Source organism: Eleutherodactylus coqui, chromosome 3 (assembly GCF_035609145.1).
Source record: "Eleutherodactylus coqui strain aEleCoq1 chromosome 3, aEleCoq1.hap1, whole genome shotgun sequence".
NCBI classification, from domain to species: Eukaryota; Metazoa; Chordata; class Amphibia; order Anura; family Eleutherodactylidae; genus Eleutherodactylus; species Eleutherodactylus coqui.
This window is the reverse complement of record NC_089839.1, coordinates 284,130,808-284,151,349: the sequence shown is the minus strand read 5'-3', so window position 1 is coordinate 284,151,349 and position 20,542 is coordinate 284,130,808. Positions and strand designations below refer to the sequence as shown.

The 20,542-nt window shown below is 44.4% G+C and overlaps 1 protein-coding gene across 4 annotated transcripts in view; it reads right to left on the bottom strand.

Annotated features, from left to right (window-relative positions):
- TTC39A (tetratricopeptide repeat domain 39A) overlaps positions 1–20,542 on the bottom strand; it is a 73,881-nt gene that overhangs the window by 20,394 nt on the left and 32,945 nt on the right. For all 4 annotated transcript variants that reach the window (XM_066597608.1, XM_066597609.1, XM_066597611.1 and 1 more), the window contains exons 2-8: positions 20,212–20,316; positions 14,028–14,159; positions 10,422–10,498; positions 9,304–9,371; positions 6,943–7,007; positions 5,560–5,659; positions 142–207 (exon numbers count right to left, since the gene is read on the bottom strand). In XM_066597608.1, the coding sequence (XP_066453705.1) occupies positions 142–207; positions 5,560–5,659; positions 6,943–7,007; positions 9,304–9,371; positions 10,422–10,498; positions 14,028–14,159; positions 20,212–20,316 (613 nt within the window). The remainder of the gene's footprint in view (positions 1–141; positions 208–5,559; positions 5,660–6,942; positions 7,008–9,303; positions 9,372–10,421; positions 10,499–14,027; positions 14,160–20,211; positions 20,317–20,542) is intronic.

Here is a 20,542-nt window from a genome sequence, read left to right as displayed (position 1 = left end):
GTCACTCCTCCGCCCAGCACGTAGTTGTCACTTTTCAAGTCACATCCACCACTGACCTGACAATCTAGGGTCAGATACCATCAAGCTTCACCCCTTAGACATAAGTATGTATCTGGACTGATGGGAAAAGGTTGCTCTCACCTTGTTACCAGAGAATCCAACAAATTCTAAAAGTCGTAGTATCCTGGTGGGCAACATAGATAACGTCTAGAAGAGAATACAGATGTGAGATGACAACATCATGTATGTAAACTGAAAGGGTTAAAAGGGAATGTATGACCAAAAAAGCAATTACGGTAAGCTTTTACGTAAAACATATTTTGTAAACATTTTTTTTTGGGTGTTGCTATATTCAAGGGGTTAAAAATGAATGATGTATTCTCAGAAGAGGTCATCAATATCTGATGAGTGGGGAGCTGCTTCTCAGGATCTCCGAAAATCAGCTGTTTGAAGCGCTCAACGCTGCTTTTATGCAGCACGGCAAAAAAAAAAAAATCACACTTGTCAGCATTACATTCCTTCATAAACTGGGAATGTGCTGCCAACAATGATGATAGTCTATGGGGATGAACAGTGACAGGGACAGCTTTAGGTTAGATGGCACAGTGTGCAGAATTTTTTTTGATGCTGCATTCCTGTCATAAAAGAAAAAAAATATATAAATTGTGCATCAATATGTTACCAGAACCAAGCACATAACATAAATACAGCATCAGAACCAATGTTATAACAGAAATGCAGCACAAACCAACCTCTGTACATAGATACAATACCAGAACCAAGCTCATAAATACAGCTCCAGAACCAACTTCATAACAAATACAATAGCAGAACTAAGCAATCCTGTTGCAGAAGCCCAGATGAATGGACAGAGCGGGCCCCCACTGTCTAAGTGTTAACATGCCATTCTTTACATAGAAGAGATTCTTTCTATGGAGTTGTGAAGTCTACTATTTAATTCTATATAATGAAAAGATATGCCGGACTGATGGAAACCAAAAGGATACTCTTTTTGCCTCCCATGGGTGAATAGAGCCCTATAGATGCACTTAGAATATACTGAGAGCTTTTGCTGGCATACACGCTAAGCGTAGATCATTCATGTGGACTTTAAAAAAATAAACTAAATAGCAAAGGGGCAATAAGGAGGCACTGAATTCTGTGCCTATTTGCTCATAGTGTGCTTCTGTTCAGTGCCCCCCCCCCCTTTCCGCTGAATTGTCACTCATTGCCCATTTAGTGCCTTTCTTTTCAGTACCCACTCGATGCCCATTTGCCATTTATTGCCCCTTTAGAACCTGTGACTCACAGGTACAGTGCTTCCACAAGGTAATAGTGTAACGTCTGCACTCCCATAAGGTAATAGTGTGCTTTCTCCATGATAAGATAATAGAGCCCCCTTTGTGCCCCCATAAGTTAACAGTAGAGATGAGCGAGCACGCTCGGTAAGGGCAGTTACTCGAGCAAGCCTTGCTCATCTCGAGTAACTGCCTTCTCCTCCGTGCGTGCTCGGGGTGGCAGCGGGGGTGAGCGGAGGGGAGCGGGGGGGGGGGGGGGGGGGAATGAGAGAGATCTCTCCCCCCTGCCACCCCCCTGAGCACGCACGGAGGAGAAGGCAGTTATTCGAGATGAGCGAGGCTTGCTCGAGTAACTGCCCTTACCGAGCGTGCTCGCTCATCTCTAGTTAACAGTGTCTCCTTCATGCCCCTATTTGGTAATAACACTCCTTTTGTATCCACCACAAGATAATTGTGTTCCTTTTGTGCCCTTATAAGGTATAAGTGCCCTCTTTGTAGCCTCCATAAGTAGATAGTACCCTCTTTAAGTAACAATGCCCGCCTTGTGCCCTATAAGGCAATAGTGTCTCCTTTGTGCTCCCCCATATATAATAGTGACCACCCAATATAATAATGCACCCTATGTATCCCCATAAGGTACTAGTGCCCCAAAAGGTAACAGTGCACTTTTGTGTCCCCATAATGTAATAATGCCCCCTTTTTGCCCACACAATACAATACTGCCCTCTTTTTGCCCCCCCCCCCCCCCCACAATACAATAGTGCATCCTTTTTGCCTCTGAAATACATTAATACTCCCCTTGTGCCCAAGAGGTCCCCCTTTAGTGGGAATGTTAGCTTGTTTAATATGCTCACTTCCTTCATATGCCAGCGTCTAGTAGAGCTACATGAATCATCCTCCTCCCGGCTTGGTCTTCTCCCTTCTCATGTTCTGAAGCACCAGATGGGAGAAGATAGAACTGGGAGGAGAATGATTCATGTAGCTCCATAAGATGAGGATCATCTGGAGGGATGGACCTAAGAGGGATGATGCCCCACCTTCTCATAGATTGAAAGCCACTAAATGTAACTAAAGCTGGCTATGGCTAATTGCATCAATATTCCTCTGCTAACAGAGTCTGCATTGGCTTATATGAAGGCCAGGTACACAAGTACAAAATCTTGTAATGTAAAAGGACCCTAAAGTTGCTTTAATTCTATAAAAATGACCATTTGTAATGGGCATGTCGATTGGCGCTTGTTTGCTGCTGTTCACACCCTGCAGATGATTGCATGGAGCCATGGGTAGAAACAACCATTCTGACAAAGCAATCACTGGTCGACTGCACATATCCCTGATCACACGGAGAGATGTGTAGCTGACCAACTAGTGTTTTTATGCATGCTAAAAAAGACCAGCTGACAAATGACCATGTTGTCCTGTTAATTGGTTAAAAGAACATTGGACCGTGTAAAAAAGCCCCTAACTAGTGATGAGCGAGCATACTCACTAAGGGCAATTGCTCGATCGAGCTCTGCCCTTAGCGAGTACCTGCCGGCTGCTGGCGGCAGGCGGGGAGCGGTGGGGGAGAGTGGGGAGGAACAGAGGGCAGATCTCTCTCTCCCTCTCTCCCCTCCGCTACCCCTGCTCACTGACGCAACTCACCTGTCACCCGCGCCGGCAGCCGAACCTTTTCTCCTGAGCGGGGAGATACTTGCTAAGGACAATGCTCGATCAAGTAATTGTCCTTAGTGAGTATGCTCGCTCATCTCTACCCCAAACTCATTACAAAATGATGTAACTACTCTAGGACAAGACTAGGGGTCCTTTTAGATGAGCCAATTTTCATTTGAATGAGCCAGTGACGTCACCTTCAGGTCGTTCTGTTTAAACAGGTAGATACATCGTTGGCTCGTTCAAATGAGAATCATTCATTCTTTCACATTCGCTGTATAAGTGACTGAGAGGGGCTGAACGAGCGCTGGTTAACCGAACAAGAAGTGAACGAGCCGATGATGGTTTTTATACCTACGTAGAATGAACAACGAATGAAAAGTGAATGATTATCGTTCGTCATTCAGCCGTTGGCTGCGTTCACACTGAATGTTTATCGCTCACTTTCGCTCATTTGAATGATTTCTTTGAATTATTGCTTCGTCTAAAAGCACCCTAAGAAATGCCTAATACTAAGCAGACTCCTGCGTCACAGTTCATAGACGCCCAGGACCATTATCCTGCTCAGTAAATATTTGCTCGGCCTCTCTTCCCTCTGTCATCAGGTGTTTACAGTTCTACAAAAGCCAACACCATGACATCAGTGTACACAGAGAGACGGTGAATCACAGTACGTACTGCGCTTTACACACCTGAGCAAGACTGTGTATACAATTACAACTCATAGGAGTGTATACACAGTACTAACATGGTACAAATACTATTCATATAGTGGGATGGTAGCAGCCAGGCATTCCCTTACATCTCAGGAAGCAGGAGGGCTTCCTTTACCATGTACTATGCATTACACAGGGTCATTCCCCACTAATAATTCTTGAATATATCTTTATAGCGATCAGAGCTCCAAATCCCCTTCATAGACCTAGAGCTAAATTATGAAATTCCGTATGCCAGGGAGCTTGTATACTGTTTATACATTGAGCTCAATAGCAAAACAGTACTCAGTAAGCTCATCAGCTCACCCTAGTGGTGGCTCCAAGGAAAAGGATTATTTTCATTCAATCCCTTCCTGCTGGCTGCAATGTTCCATACTCACTTTCAAATCATTTTTCCCAGCAGCATAGTTATGTGAGGACTTATTTTTTTGTGGAACAAGTTGTATTCTTCAATGGTATAATTTAACATATCATATAATGTATCAGAAAACTTTAAAAGATTTTAAGTGGGTAAAAAGGAAAAAAAAATGCCATTATTTGGGCAGGGTTTGTTTTTGCAGGATTCATGGTGTGATAAAAGTGACAAATTAACTTTATTCTGCGGGTCAGTATTACAGCAAAAACAAATTTATAACTTTTTTATGCTGTTCTACTTAAAACAATTGCTTGCTGTGACCAACTTCTGACCCACAGAACTTTTTCTGGGCTGTGTCAGGGCTCGTTTTTGGTGGGGCAACCTGTAGGTTTCATTGATACCATTTTGGGGTACAAATGACTTTTTGATCGCTTTTTATTCAATCTTTTCTGAAGATGGAGTGACCAAGCAATTCTATAAATGCATTTCTCCTTTGGACATCCACTGTGCTCTAGCTCATGACTCTGTTACCCAGCATTTAGGGTTATAAGTTCTCTTCCCTGAGAGTGAAGTCATCCCAGCACTGCTGATGAAGGGGTTTACCCCGAAATGCGTTTATTGGCTGGATTTTAATTTTAATATTCTAAATAAAACGAGAAGTTGGACCATCGGTGGGTTAATCTGGGTGGCAGCACCTCCTGTTATCTACCATATCCAATCCAAGCACTTTACGACTATAGTATCTTCCCAAGCCTTTAGTCTCAGTCTTCACTGTGGGTTTGCTCCACTTCTCTCTCCATCTATTTCTCCAGTAGTAATATTAACCCCCTCAGCCCCAGTAATAGTAACCCCCTCAGCAGCCCCAGTAATAATATTAACCCCCCAGTAGTAATATTATTCCCCGCAGAAGCCCCAGTAATATTAACTCCTCAGTAGTAATATTATTCCCCACATTAGCTAGAGTAGTATTAACCCCTCTCAATAGCCCCAGTAATAATAGTAACCCCCTCAGCAGCCCCAGTAATAATATTAACCCCTTCAATAGTCTGACTAGTAATAGTCAACCCATATACTTACCTCCTCCTTGTAGTCAGCGCCGCTCCTCCTCTTCTCGGCGCTGATCCCGGGTATACACTGACATCAGTGTGTGCGCCCGGAATGATTCCTCACTTGTCCTCTCCTGTAGAACCAAAGAGGAGAGGACTCAGGGGAGGAGGATCCCAGCTGCACACTGACCTCAGAGTGTGCACCGGAAGCAGCGCTGCCAGCAGCGGCGTTGCGTGGTTACCGGCGGGGAGCTGTGGCACCCCAGTCGCTAAACACTATCGTGATGAGCACCCGACAGCAGCGCGTGCCAGCAGGGAGGGTGTGCCATAGGTTCACCACCACTGGTATAGAGTGATTAAAGATAATTAGGTTGCAAAGTAGAGAACGCATCCTTCTAAATGAACCAGAGGTCTATAGAGGTATTGTGAACCGAGATGCAATTAACACATTGGCTGTATATACTGAATATGCGGTACACAGAATTACATACCAGATTAAATGCTCCAACACCCAACTTCACTCCACCTTCAAAGTGACAGTGACTTTCTCCCTTCACATAATTGGCACATTTCTGCAGAGTATCGAGCTCCCTTAAAAAGCAGAAAAGACGAAGAAGCCAATTAAAACATTGTCACTTTTCTGTAATGGAGCATTATATGTATAGTTAATTAAAGCTCTATCCACATTTTATTGGCAGTTTACATATAAATAAATTCTAAATAAAAAGTTGAGTATCTCTATAAATACATTACATTATTTATCTTGTACTGATCCTGAGCAACATCCTGTACTATACTCCAGAGCTGCACTCACTATTCTGCTGGTGTAGTCACTGTGTACATACATTACTGATCCTGAGATACATCCTGTATTGTAATCCAGAGCTGCACTCACTATTCTGCTGGTAGAGTCACTGTACAAATATATCACTTATCCTGTAGTGATCCTGAGTTACATCTTGTATTATACTCCAGAGCTGCACTCACTATTCTGCTCGTGGAGTTAATGTATACCGGTACATACATTTCTTATCCTGTACTGTTCCTGAGTTACATCCTGTATTATACTCCAGAGCTGTAGTTGCTATTCTTTTTGTGGAGTCACTGTACAAATATATCACTTATCCTGTAGTGATCCTCAGTTACATCCTGTATTATACTCCAGAGCTGTACTCACTATTCTGCTAGTGGAGTCACTGGGGAAAAAATATATTATTTATCCTGTACTGATCCTTAGCTACATCCTGTATTATACTCCAGAACTGTACTCACTATTCTGCTAGTGGAGTCACTGTGTACATACATTACTGATCCTGTACTGATCCTAACAACACCCTGTATTATATTCCAGAGCTGCACTCACTATTATGCTCGTGAAGTCAATGTGTACATACATTACTTATTATTTATCCTGTACTGATCCTTAGCTACATCATGTATTAGACTCCAGAGCTGCACTCACTATTCTGCTTGTGGAGTTACTGTGTACATATATTACATGACTTATGCTGTACTAGTCCTGAGTCACAGCCCGTATTATGCTTCAGAGCTGCATTCATTGTTCTACTGATTACAATTGGAAAAATTATATAAACTTGTCAGCAGACACATCCCATTAAGTTACTATTTATAGTGTCAATCTTGCAACAAATGCTACCATGTGTTCCCTGTAATAACTATAATTAGCTTAATGAGTTAGAAGGGAAAACTGCCTTATTACAGTAATTCATAATAGGACTGAGCATGGAAGGCTTTCCTCATCCTGTTAATGGTTATTCGTTGCAGCTTGTTACACAGTACATAACCCACTCTGTGCTGAACTTTCTCTATAGGAGAGTCTGCAGTGACGCCTCTCCCCGCACACTGATACTCACTTGTACGTCTGATAGCTGTTTCTGACCTTGATTCCACCTTTGATGAAGCTGACCATGTTTTCATCCTGCAGTAATTAAAAGAGAAATTATTTGACGTTTTAGGTCAGGACTTTAATTGCCTTTTCTACTTCTAATTACATGAACACATCAGGAGATCCTATCTGTAATTTTACCATTCACTTTGTTCTACACTGTGATATTATAAGAGATGGTATTAAAGTCTTCATCCTTAAAGGGAATGCATCACCCAAATTGTATTCCACTAAATAAAACCAGATACAGACATATATTGTTCAATCAAATCACATCTACACTGCTCAGTACTGCTTTATCGTATCCTCTGAGATTATGTTATTTAAAGCGACTGTACCACAATTGCAAGATATCCCCTATCCACCAGATAGAGGATACCTTGCTGATAGGTGAGGGTCTCATTGCTGAGTCCTCTGCCGATGTGGAGAAAGGGATTCCTGTATCCCCTTCTGCCTGTCACTGTGGGGATTGCTTCTCTTCCTGCGGTGTCGTGACTGTAAATGGAGCCCTGGCTGAGCAGTCAGCGCTCCATTCATTTCATTAGGGCTGACGGAAATAGTTGAGCAGGTGCTGATCGGCGATCTCCGCAGTCCTACTGAAAATGAATAGAGTGCCAGTGCGCTTGCGCAACCAGCACTCCATCCAGTCTCTTGGTCACTGCAGTGACCCCACAGTGAGGAGGGCGGGGGGCATGGGACCTTTGTTCTCAAGATCAGCAGGAGTCTCAGCTATGAGACCCCCACCGATCAGCAAGTTATTCCCTATCCTATGTATAGGGATAACTTGCAATTTTGGTACAACCCCTTTAAGTCTGTGATAAACACAGAGCAGAATCACCAGTTTTCTGCACAGCTGCTAGTCTACACCCACCAGCTCAGAGGGAACTAGAAAATAGATATACGGCCTACAGAGGGGGAAATTGGTGATAAATGCAGGATACAAGTCTATTTACATAGATAGTTGTGAATAATATTGGTATCTATAAGCTGAAGAGGCATTTTGGACCATGGTGACTTGCATTAGGTGCAGCGTACTAGTATCTCAGTGACTGGAAGGCTATTCATCTATAGGGTCATGCAATAATACAATTATGAACACTGTATGTACGAAGGAATATATCAAGTCTACCAATGCAAACAACTTTATTGCCTGTGTGTTGAGATTAAGGGAATGGCCTCCTGATTCATACAAGGTTTTTTGCCACTTTTCCTCTTTGGGAAGCAGTGGTGGATAACTGCAAGTGAGACTCAACAAGGTGGATCACCAACTGAGCGCAGATCATTAATTTCCTCACAGGGTGGAACTGCTTCTTAAGGGCAAAGTCAGACGTGCGCTTTTTATGCGCGCACCTATGTGCACAAAAAGAGTGCATCTGATAGAACCATTGGTTCCCTATGATGTGTTCACATGATGGTCTTTTACAGGCACAAAATACAGGACATGCGTGTGTCAAGAATGTCCATGCTGCGCATAAAAATTACCCACGGGGAGTCCCCTCATCACTGAACACTGTGACAACACTGTCACAGTGTAGAGTGTTGATCAGACTCCCCACAGAGATGAAAGAATCCCCTGCAACAGCTGTCACAGCTGTGGCAGAGGATCACGATGTTCTCCCATTGCATTGAATTCAATGAATAGTTGAGGGCTGTGACCAATCACAGGCAGCACTCAGCTGTCATTCGATGAATGGCTGAGCACTGCCTGTGATTGGCTGAGCACTCAGCCAATCAGACCCAGCACTTTCTGGAGGAGGGGATTTTTAAATTCCCGGACAGCAGAAAGTGCTTCAGAGTAGTGCCGGGGACCAAGCGAGAAGACAGGCCAGAGCACTGACAGTGGTGGAAAGTGATATATATATATTTTTTTATTTTTTACAGAAGCTAGGGATGATTTTCAGGGAAGGGCTTATATTTCAAGCCCTTCCCCGAAAATTACTGTAGTGGTCGCCTGCATCCCATTGCATTCATTGGGGTGGCTGCAGCGCTGGCCCCATTGAAAGCAATGGTTGAACATTAGGAGACCCCACGGAGACTGCGGGAATGAAGGAATCCCCTGCCCCATTGTCACAGCTGTGGCAGAGGATCGCAATCTTCTCCATAGGTTTTCAATGGAGTCGGCACTGCTAGCAATGGTCACAAAGCCACGGTCAGGCGCACTTTGAACATCCGTGCAGCGCATTTTTGGGGGGCACAAAGGTGCGCAAAAAAAAATTGCTCGTCTGACTGAGCCCTAAGAATTATATTATATACTTATTACCTTAAAAAGCAATTATGGACATAAGATTATTATCTGCAATGACTAAAGTATAACACTGACATGTCAGACCTGCAGGAACGTGAGCGCCGCCCTCAGAAGAAGACACTCAGCATAACACACCTCCGCGTGGATCTCCTCTGCAACATACAAGTTATGTTATCATGAGAATCAGCGCCAGTTCCATCATAGGGGAGAAGAGGGCTGCAGCTGCTAGAGACTGAAATGTAACTCTGAGCACTGAATACCTGCCAAACTTATGTTCCTTGTATTGGTTGTATTGTAATCTGCCTTCCATATAATTAGAATATTTATATCTATTAATCACTTTACTAATTGGTGGGAGTTTTGCGTGTCAGACCCCCACGTATCACATATAAGTGGCTTACGCTATGGATAGGTCATCCATTTGCAGTCCCCCAAAAAAGTCTTGCATTCGGGATGCATCCCATTTTAAGTGTGTTTTCCAACATGCAGAAGAAAGTGCTCCAGTGTAGGTAAGGGCATTAAAAAATAAGCATTACTCATGCCTTCACCGTGCTTCCAATCCTTCACCGCCAACCAGGTCCCCTCCACTTTGGTCCCTACCAAAACAGGAAGCAATGACTTCCTGTTCACTGCAGCCAATAGCTGGCCTCAGAAGTTATGTGCGCATGAACATCATGTGACGACTGAGGCCAGCAATTGGCTGCAATGCCACATGAGTGATAAATCTGACACCATAGCTTCCTGTATCTTAAAACTTAGGAGGACTGGGTTTACGGAATCTTAGAAAAACCCTTTAAGCCTTTAATGTCTCTGTGGTCTGGAAAACTTTTGTCTACAGAAAAGTACTAACCAGGATTTTAACCTGTCCGATCAGTTTCTCCCTAAGATAGGAGTGTATGTCTCACTTGAATGGGACAAACCGTAGTTGCAATGAGCTGCAATACCAAACATGACCACTACAATAAGTACAGAGCTGTGTCTCGTAAGCAGTGAAGCGGATGCAGGACTTGGCGGAATGCTGCATTCCTTCAGTCAACTGATCAGCATTGGGTTCCGGGAGTCTGACCCCAACCGATTTGATATTGCTGGTCCAACCTAAGAATACGTCATCACTACCAAAGCCCCTGAAGAATACATCAATTGTCCACCTGTCACTGGATAAGAGAGAGGTCTGGTGTTGAGTGACATGTTAATACTGATACCTTCTGTGAACTGATCAAGACTTTGGCCATGGACTAAATTATTGAAGGAGTCTGCGACTGTAGATTTCTTCCTGAACCTGATGGGAAGATGAAACACAAGGTTGTCACACTGATGTGTGAAGTGTACACAGTGAGGTTTCCACAAACAGCCAAGACACTGGAAAGAAAGACAAACAGGATTCGAACCAGGACAAGACATGACCATGGAGGAGGGGGAGGGGCATGCTGGGGAATGACTCGAGAAATAGAAAAGTTGCATATATGGAGGAATAAAGTCAACTTTTAATCACTGGACCTGATAAGCCGCCTCTTGCATTTTTCTCATGGTTTGTTGGATCTATGGACTCTGGAATTGAGTGACTTTGCACTGGAAACCCAACTGCTGAGGTGATTGGATTGTGCACAGTTTGCTTATTCTCAGGATAGGTCATCAATAGTTGGGGGTCCTCTGCTTGCGATCACCGACGATCAGCTGATCTTCCAGCTGCTGTCAGTGCAACCAAGCCAGACGTCCGCATCGGTGGTCAGGTCTGAAAGTGGAATGGAAAGGCTTCTCTCCCATTGAAATCAGTGGGAACGATGCCTTCCATTACACTTTCAGTTCTGACCACTAATGTGGATGTCTGACTACACTGACAGCAGCCGGAGGGTCAGCTGATCGGTGGAGATTCCAAGTGGCAGATATCCTCAGGACATCAATGGTTCATTAGCGGGTAAGTCATCAATAGTAAATGCCCGGAATGTCCTTTTAAAGGAATTTTCGGAGACTAAAATATTTATTACCTACCCTCAGAATTGGTCATCTATATCAGATTGGTGGGGATCCGACTCCCAGCACTCCCGACTGGTCTTGAAATTCAATTGCATTCACTTTAATGGGACTGAGCGGCTCGTCGGCCATGTGACCAACGGACATGATGTCAGAGGCTGAGGAAGAGTCCGCAGCACATGCTACAGTGCCAAGACCCCTTCAATCAACTGATTGATGGGATGCCAGGAGTCAGACCCAACCACTGATGACCTATCCTGTCATCAATATTTTAGTCCTCGAAAACCCTTTAACTGGGCGTCCAGTTTGCAAAGTTGGATTATTTTGTATAACTTTGACACCAATATTTTTATTGTCAAAATGCATCTAAAATTGTTTTTTGCGTCGCAAACTGTAGTTTTTATTTGTACCATTTTTGTGTACATATAATGAATTGCAAAGCTTTCATAGATTTTTTGCGGGGGCAGGAAAAGTAAACACATCAATTCCGACGTTTTTTTTTTCAGTGTAAACATTAGTTTTTTTTTTCTTACATTTTAGGCGACTTGAACTATAAAAAGCTTTGATCACTATGATAATGCATTGCAGTACTTCTGTACTGCAATGTATTATTGCTCATAATAGCAATCACAGGCCATGGCAGGCCCGGTCACCAATATCTGGCGTCCAGTTGCCAAGGCATCACATTGGCCCTCCACGAATACATCCTGGAGGGCTGATTACGACACAGAGGGAGTGCGCTCCCTCTGTGAAGCCCTTACATGCTGCGATGTACATTGATCACAGCATGTAAGGGGTTAAAAGCAGGGATTGGTGTTGTCATATAGCAGATGATGCAGAAGGCCGCAATTTCTTTCTTGCAGAATCTTACAAAATCCATGAGAAATAAAAGCCTCAGTGTGCCTTCTTACAAAACTGGAGGCTCACAGAGATACAATATGGGCCCATAGCAGTCTAGTGTCTCTGTATTACGGATCCATGTAACCATGTGAATGAGGCATATAAGGTAACATGCGCTAACTTGTGCATTGAAATGTAATTACAATATATAACTCCAATGTAATTACATCTATTTATTATAATGGGACACAGAATAATTTGCAGGCACTTTGTAATATGTGATTCAGAGCAGAGATGAGCAAAATGCAGCATGATCGGTGAAAACAAAGTAAATGCTGGAACTTCTGATAATCCTTGAGCTGAATGACATAATTGCATTGAGTCACTTTGTTTTCTCTTGAGAATTTACTTGAAAAACATAATAAGCAAGAGATTAATTCACATTTGTAGGCAGACGGTCTTTATAGGTGCAATTGTGGCAGCATTTCACCACTTGTAATTTATATATTTATACAAAAAGTCAATTAGACACACACATCTTTTCACTTTTTAATGGACTAAATTTAAAACCATTGTGCATACTCATTTTATATACTGCAGAAGTCTTCAAATGCCCTTAGTATCCTAGTTCCACCCATGAGCATCCTAGCCCCACCCATGAACATCCTAGCTCCACCCATGAGCACCCTAGCCCCACCCATGAGCACCCTAGCTACACCTATGAGTATCCTAGCAACACCCATGAGTATCTCAGCTCCACCCCATTTACCAAACCTCTGCCTATTTTGGATCTTGAAAAATGTTGCCCGTGTGAAGTCGGCCTAATTTCAGCAAGTGATTAAGAGGTTATATAACATGACCATACATTACAGCTGCTGAGTGATCCAAATCATAGGAGTATTTTGGAAAGCATATATTAGAGCTAAACCCCCTACGAAAAGAGGAACCTGTGTGAATCCCATTGCCAGGAACAGATCTTTTTGCCCTTCAGATTGTCCCTCTTAGGCCACTCTCACACATGAATGCGGCAAAGAGCCGCGATTTCAAACGTAGAGGCCTTAGTCAATGTATTGGTAAAACTTATTCCTTAGACTCATTTCACATGAGTGAGTGCGATTTTCTCAGCCGTGTGAAAGTGGCCTTAGACTTTAAAATAATATCTGAAAAATTCATCTAGGCAGATGTCCTACTTAAAGGGGTATTCTGGGCATTTCCTACAGATGACTTATCCTCAGGACAGGTCATCAATGGTTGATCGGCGGGGATCCATCACTGGAGATCCCTGCCTATCAGCAGATCCTGTCAGTGCAGAAGGGTCCAAATCGGTGGTCAGAACTGGAAGTGTAAAAGAAGGCTTTACCGACATTGAAAACAGTAGGAGCGATGCATTCTGTTGAGCTTCAAGCTCTGACCACAATGTGGAGCTGGAAGTGTAATGGAAGGTATCGCTCCCATCGAATTAAATGGGAGGGAAGTCTTTAATTAACCTTCCATCCCTGACCACCCGTGCGGGCATCAGACCCGGCTGCACCGAGAGCAAACCAGAGGATCAGCTGGGATCCCGAGCGATGGAGCCCCGCAGATCAACTACTGATGACCCGTCCTGAGGATAAGTCATCAATAGTAAATGCTCATAATGCCCCTTTAAAATTCAGTTTTATCTTGACTTATCTTCTTCCTCCTAGAATCTGAGGTTTAACCAAGAATTATTCCATTGTGAGTGTTTGCCATTCAGTGATATTATTTATTACATTACAGCGATATAAGTGATTTGCACCATATATGTATAGTACACATAGTAACCCCTAGGTCCGTCATTTTTCCCCTCTGTGCCTTAATTTTTACATAAAATGACCTAATTGATCAATAGATCTACATTACTATACTCAGGACAGATTAGTGTGCTCCGGTCCTCGTTGGATATGTACAGTCCAGCATCTGTTATTTATGACCATTCCTGCGTAAGATATGGCACGTAGTTAAGTTCTTGTACCAACCTCTGACACACTGCTTGAGCCTCTTTCATGGTGCTCCCAGCATTCATTATGTCCTGAGGGTCAAATGTCATCATGGCTTGCATCTCCAGTATGGTGGCATACGTAAGAATATGGTACATACTGGCCTTAGTCCTGTGTGTATAAACGAGAGCCATGAAAGAGAGTTAACATCTATTATATAACACTCCGTACCAAAAAGGCCTTAATGGGCTTATAATTTCATAAAATAATATGGGCCATGGGCATAATAATGGCAACTATACAACTAACCAGCCATAGGTGTGTTTGTCATTAAAAAATGTCTGCAAATACGTTCCATATCTGCAAGATAACCATCTCTCTGCTGTCACTTATCCAACAGATGGCAATAGAGAGCCAGTTTTTCTTCATCCTGGAATATTTTCCCAGGGGGCATTGCATGGTCTATAAGACTTCATATGCCAACTTGGTGCTCTCCACAAGCAGAAACAGTAACCACTAAAGTCAAGAAACAATGGGCAGAGATATCCTTTAGCATTCCTCCACTGCAGTCAGTCATGTCCTTTGCTCTTAAGTCAGAAAGAAAAGGGAAATGCAAGTGGGCACAGGGACAACCACTGGATCCTTCATGTTGTCTGCTTCCTGAGACAGTTTTCTTTAAATATGTAAATCTGCAGTAAAGCCATAATAGCCATCCAACTATCATTACAAACATCTTTTGGAGAGAACGTATAGTAACTCTCAGCCTGAACTGGACCTCAATTATCACATACCAAGTCAGGTAAGTGCTAGGTGGACCCTATGTATGTTGCAGTGGTAAATAATCCACAATTTGGGGTGTTAGCATAGTTGGTGAGTAAACCATGAGGGTACAGAACTTTATCTACACGCACGAGTTAAAACTCACAGTGTATAGTTTTCCCAAAGGTTAGAATACACTCATTGTAAGAAAAAAACAACTCTATATGTGATTGTAATGTTGATATAAGTGACTACAATGTCAGAGCAAAAGGATCATTTATTGCAGAAAACTGGCCAATTGAAGGGAGGTTCTAGTACCCTGTTGTACCACCTCTAGCTTGTATACAAGATGTGATACAGGCAGGCATTGAGGCTCTAGGACCCTGTTGTACCGCATCTAGCTTGGATACAAGATGCCATACAGGTGGGCATGGAGGCTCTAGTACCCTGTTGTACCGCTTCTAGCTTCTCTCCCCCCACCCGCCGCCGCCCCTGCATGGTGCTCGGTCGAGTAATCAGTTATTCGACAAGACCGATGCTCAATGGAGCATCAGCCTTAAACAAGCATGTTCGCTCATCTCTAGTTCCGTATGGTGTTCTGCAGCATATTGCTCCACATTTGCTGTAACTAAGCCTCTAGATCGGGCAAACTCATAGGCTGTTGAAGTTGGGCTCCCAGGTGGTTCCATACATGTTCTATTGGTGAGAAATCTGGAAGGCCATGGAAGTGTGGCAATGTTGTGGAGGCATTCCAGTGACCCCCTTGCTGTGTGCGGCCGAGCATTATACTGTTGGATGCCTCTTTAAGCCACCATGAGAGGAACATATGTGGCTGCAGGATGTCCTGAACATATCGCTGAGTTGTCATTGTCCCTCGTACCACTAGGGGGACCGATTGTCATATGCGATGCCCCCAAATACCATCACACCAGCAGGAGGCAGTGTGCCGCTCCACAGCAAAGGCGGAATTGAGGCGCTCCCCCTGAGGTCTACAGACACAAACACAGCCATCATCAGCGCCCAAACTATACCTTGATTAGTCGCTGTAGACAACCTGGTTCAACTTTCCCGTCCACTGCCTATGCGAGTAGCAGTGATCTACTGCCCCCCAGGTGCTCCCCGCCTGTTTTTGGACCACTTTGCCGCCTGGCTCCCCCACTTCCTATGCTGCGAAACTTCAACACTCATCTTAGGTGATTTTAACATCCCCACTAATGACCCCATCTGCCTCTCAGCTTCTATCTCTCACCTCCTCCCTTGGTCTGTCACAACTCACAGCCTCTCCCACTCACAGGGACGGCAATTCTCTTGATCTGGTCTTCTTCGGTCTCTGCTCTGCTTCCCACTTCACTAACTCCCCTCTCCCGCTCTTGGACCATAACCTCCTCTCTTTCTTTGTCACGCTCCCTAGGAACCTTGAGGCCGTTCAGACCCAGGAGTTTGCTGAGTCCCTACAGTCCTCTCTGTCCCCTATCTCTCTCCTCTTCTGCCCCAACCTGGCTGCCCCACACTACAATACCACTCTCAAACATGCCCTGGATGAAGCGGTGCCCCCTGTGACAAAAGCCATCCGATGCAGACCTCGGCAACCCTGGCTAACACCTCAAATGCATTTCATCCGGCGGTGCTCTAGGTGTGCTGAACAGCTGTGGAGAAAGTCACAAACGTCCACAAATTTTCTCCATTACAAATTCATGCTTAGAACCTATAACCTCGCCCTCCACTACACCAAACAAGTCTACTTCACCTCTCCCGTCTCGTCACTATCACACAACCCTAAAAGACTCTTTGACACTTTCCACTCTCTTCTCAGCCCTAAACTGCAGTCCCCCCCCCCCCTCCCCCTCGTGCCAGATGTTAGTGCTGAAGAGCTGGCTGCCTACTTCAAAAAGACAAAATCGACGACATCTGCCAGGAAATAACCTCCCAATCCCGACTTGCTCTTGTTCTACCTCCTGCTCACTGTCTGTACTAGACCAACGACAGAGGAAGAAGTCTCCAGACTGCTCTCCTCCACTCACCCCATGACCTGCACTAGCGACCCTGTCCCCTCACACCTTCTCCGATCCCTCTCCCCAGTGGTCATCTCCCATCTCACCAGTATATTCAACCTCTCTCTGACCTCCAGCATTTTTCCCTCCTCTTTCAAATATGCCATCATATACCCACTGCTAAAGAAACCGACTCTTGACTTGACTGATGCTGCCAACTAACGACCATCTCAAATCTCCACTTAATAGAGTGCCTGGTTTACTCCCGCCTTATAAACTATCTATCAGAAAACTGTCTTCTTGACCCTCTACAGTCTGGCTTCCGCTCCCTACACTCAAAAGAAACTGCCCTTACAAAGGTGTCAAACGACCTCCTGACAGCCAAATCAAGGGGCGACTACTTCCTACTAATCCTCCTCGACCTTTCCGCAGCATTTGACACTGTCGTCACAAACTCCTCCTCAGTATGCTTCGCTCCATCGGCCTAAAGGACACTGCTCTCTCCTGGTTCTCCTCCTACCTATCTGACTGCTCATTCAGCGTCTCCTTTTCTGGCTCTATCTCCCCTCCTCTTCCCCTTGCTGTTGGGGACCCCCAGGGCTCGGTCCTCGGCCCCCTCTTCTCCATCTACATAGCCTCCATTGGACAGACCATCACGAGATTTGGCTTTCAGTACCATCTCTACGCTGACGACAGCCAGTTATACACCTCTTACAGTGAAATCACAGGAATGTTCTTTTGGAATGCCGCTGACTGTCTGTCTGCTGTCTCTAACACGATGTCCTCTCTCTACCTAAAACTGAACCTCTCAAAAACTGACTTACTGGTGTTTCCGCCCCTCACTAACCGACCTCATCCTAACATCTCCATCTCAATGTGTGCCGCCACCATAACTCCCAGCACGCTTGCTGCCTTGGGGTTATATTCGACTCAGATCTCTCCTTTACCCCCTACATCCTACCTCTGGCCCGAACATGTCAGCTGCACCTCAAGAACATCGCAAGAATCCGCTCTTTTCTCACCGTGGATGCGCTAATAACACTCACTGTTGCCCTCATCCACTCCCGCCTCGATTATTGCAACTCGCTGATTGGCCTCCCCCACGCCAGACTCTTTCCCCTCCAATCCATCCTGATTGCGGCAGCCAGGCTCATCTTCCTGTCCAGTCGCTACTCGGACACCTCTGCCCTGTGCCGGTCACTGCACTGGCTGCCCGTTAAATACAGAATTCAATTTAAACTCGCTACCTTCATCCACAAAGCCCTCCACAGTGCAGCGCCACCCTACATCGCCTCCCTCATCTCAATCCACCACCCAGCCCAGGCCCTATGCTAATGAAATCAGACTGTACCCCATTAATTCGGACCTCTCAGTCGACCCCCTTAGGTATGCTCAGCCAGATGATCTTCACCCTCTATGTGACAGTGTCTTGTGGAATAATTTTCCTCCTGTTCCGTCTCCTTCCCCTTTGATGTTCCAAGACGCTTCGTTCTGCTATTCTATTTAGGTTTAATATGTTTTTTTTTAAGTTTTGTGAAATTCTACTCAGTAATAACAAACAAGCAAACAAAAAACATAACAAATAGCTCGTCTCGCAGGACCGCTGCATTAGTATAGGAGCTAGGAAAATGACAAGTTGTACCAATATTTGCCGAGACTCACAAATGCTAAGTGCCTAGCAGGCACCCTATAAGTAGTTGTACTTAAACAGTGGATCATTCGGAAACCAGGCCCACCGATATAGTTGGCCCCTATAAACATAAAAATCCAGTTTTTGAACAACTGAGTCTACGGAGAAAAACCCCCCAGAAAATACTAGAAAAAACTGGAAAGGAAAACCTGGGACAAAGACAAAGAGAGGGGGTTAAAGGGAAGACAGGGAAAGAGACCCTTTAATGGCAAGCTAAATAAGTGTATGGCCGCACAAGATCAACCGGGTAATAATCCAGATATCAGGCCCGCGCCCTGACCTCATGAAAACCCTGGAACGACCCCGCCCACTCACCATCCCGTGATATTCTGAAACTCAGATGAGTCGCGAAATTTGTTCCATATTGACCAGGCGCGTCCGCTCGAGCTTGTTATTCTATTTATGTTATGAGCTTTGTTCTGGGTTTGTATTAATGTACTGAGCTTCGTTCTGATACAGTGTTTATTCACTGAGCTGTTTTGGTACTCTATTTATGGTTCTGATGCCCTATTAATGTTATTAACTTCCTTCTCGTGCTGTATTTATGCTATGACCTTGCTTATGGCATTATGTCTATGTATTGAGCTTTGTTCTGGTGCTGTTTTTGCATTATGAGCTTAGTTCTAGTATTTTATTTATGATTTGTTAAGTTGTGATACGGTATTTATGTTATGTGTATGGTTCTAGTGCTGTATTTATGTTATGAGCTTGGTTCTGGTGCTGTATTTATGTTATGAGCTTGACTGTGGCATTGTATTTATGTATGGAGTTTGGTTCTGGTGCTGTATTTATTTTATGAGTGTCATTCTGTTAGTGTATATATGTCTTGAGCTGGGTTCTGGTGCTGTAGGCATAGGTGCCACAGTACTCTGTGAAAAGTTCTCACCAAGTCATGCTTCAGAGGCTCGGAAGCGCATGCTATTTTTTTCTAAATAGCGCTCCTTCTCAAGAGATTGATGGAGAGGGATCATACAGCTCTTATACATGAAGAGCGTCATGTTCTTCTGTAGCAGCTCTCCATAGACCCCCTCTATGTCGTCCATATGCTTTAATAGCCTATATAGTTGTTGTTAGATAACTGGTGGCTAATACTGAATGTGTGATATACAAGTTTAGTTACTTCTGACAGGAAGAACAGATGGCCATTTATTCTACTATCCAAAGGCTGATCGTTTTGAGGAGTCTTATAGAAAATATCTATCAATACATAAGTAGTAAATACAGATGAGTGAGTATACTCGCTAAAGGCAATTGCTCGAGCGAGCATTGCCTTTAGCGAGTACCTGCCCGCTCGAGACAGACGGTTCGGGTGCCGGCGCGGGGGAGCAGTGAGTAGCGGCAATCAGCGGGGGGGGGGGGGGGGGGGGAGAGAGGGAGAGAGAGATCTCCCCTCCGTTCTGCCCCGCTCTCCCCCGCTGCTGCCTGCCCGCCGCCGGCACCCGAACCTTCTGTCTCGAGCGGGCAGGTACTCGCTAAAGGTACTTCTCGCTCGAGCAATTGCCTTTAGCGAGTATACTTGCTCATCTCTAGTAGTAAAGTCAGAATAAGAGTACACATCCCTTATTCATTCTTTTTGTGCATCAGGGTAATACAAACAGGACCAAGCAAGACTTCCCCTGAAATTAAAAACTAGGTACACAATAATCCGGAGCAGAAGGGATGATAAAAATGCTAAATACATGAAAAGCTCCAAATATCCATCCCCACTAGACAAATACTTAGAGCATGAAGTAGCCCTGAAATATGGCTGAGCTTGGAATGAGCCCACAGTTGTAATACTTACTTGTCCTGGAGGTAGGTGAGGGCCTCCTGGAAGTTGTTGTTCAAGAACATATCCAACGCGGTCATACATTCTGATAGAGAGCCTTTCAAGTCCAAGTCTGGCTGCCTGGATAGTCAAAGGCAAGACAAGGTCAGTTCATGTATAAACTGCATATATATTATTAGAATTGATGATAACAATAATCATGGGCGTAACTATAGCCATAAGAAGGCCCAGAGCTAAGGGGGCCCAATCAAGTACAAGAACAGTGGGGGGGGGGGGGGGGGGAAGCAAGATGCTGCGTCCTTTTTAAAGGTTTAAAGAGTGGGCCGAGTTCAACCACCGCTGTTAG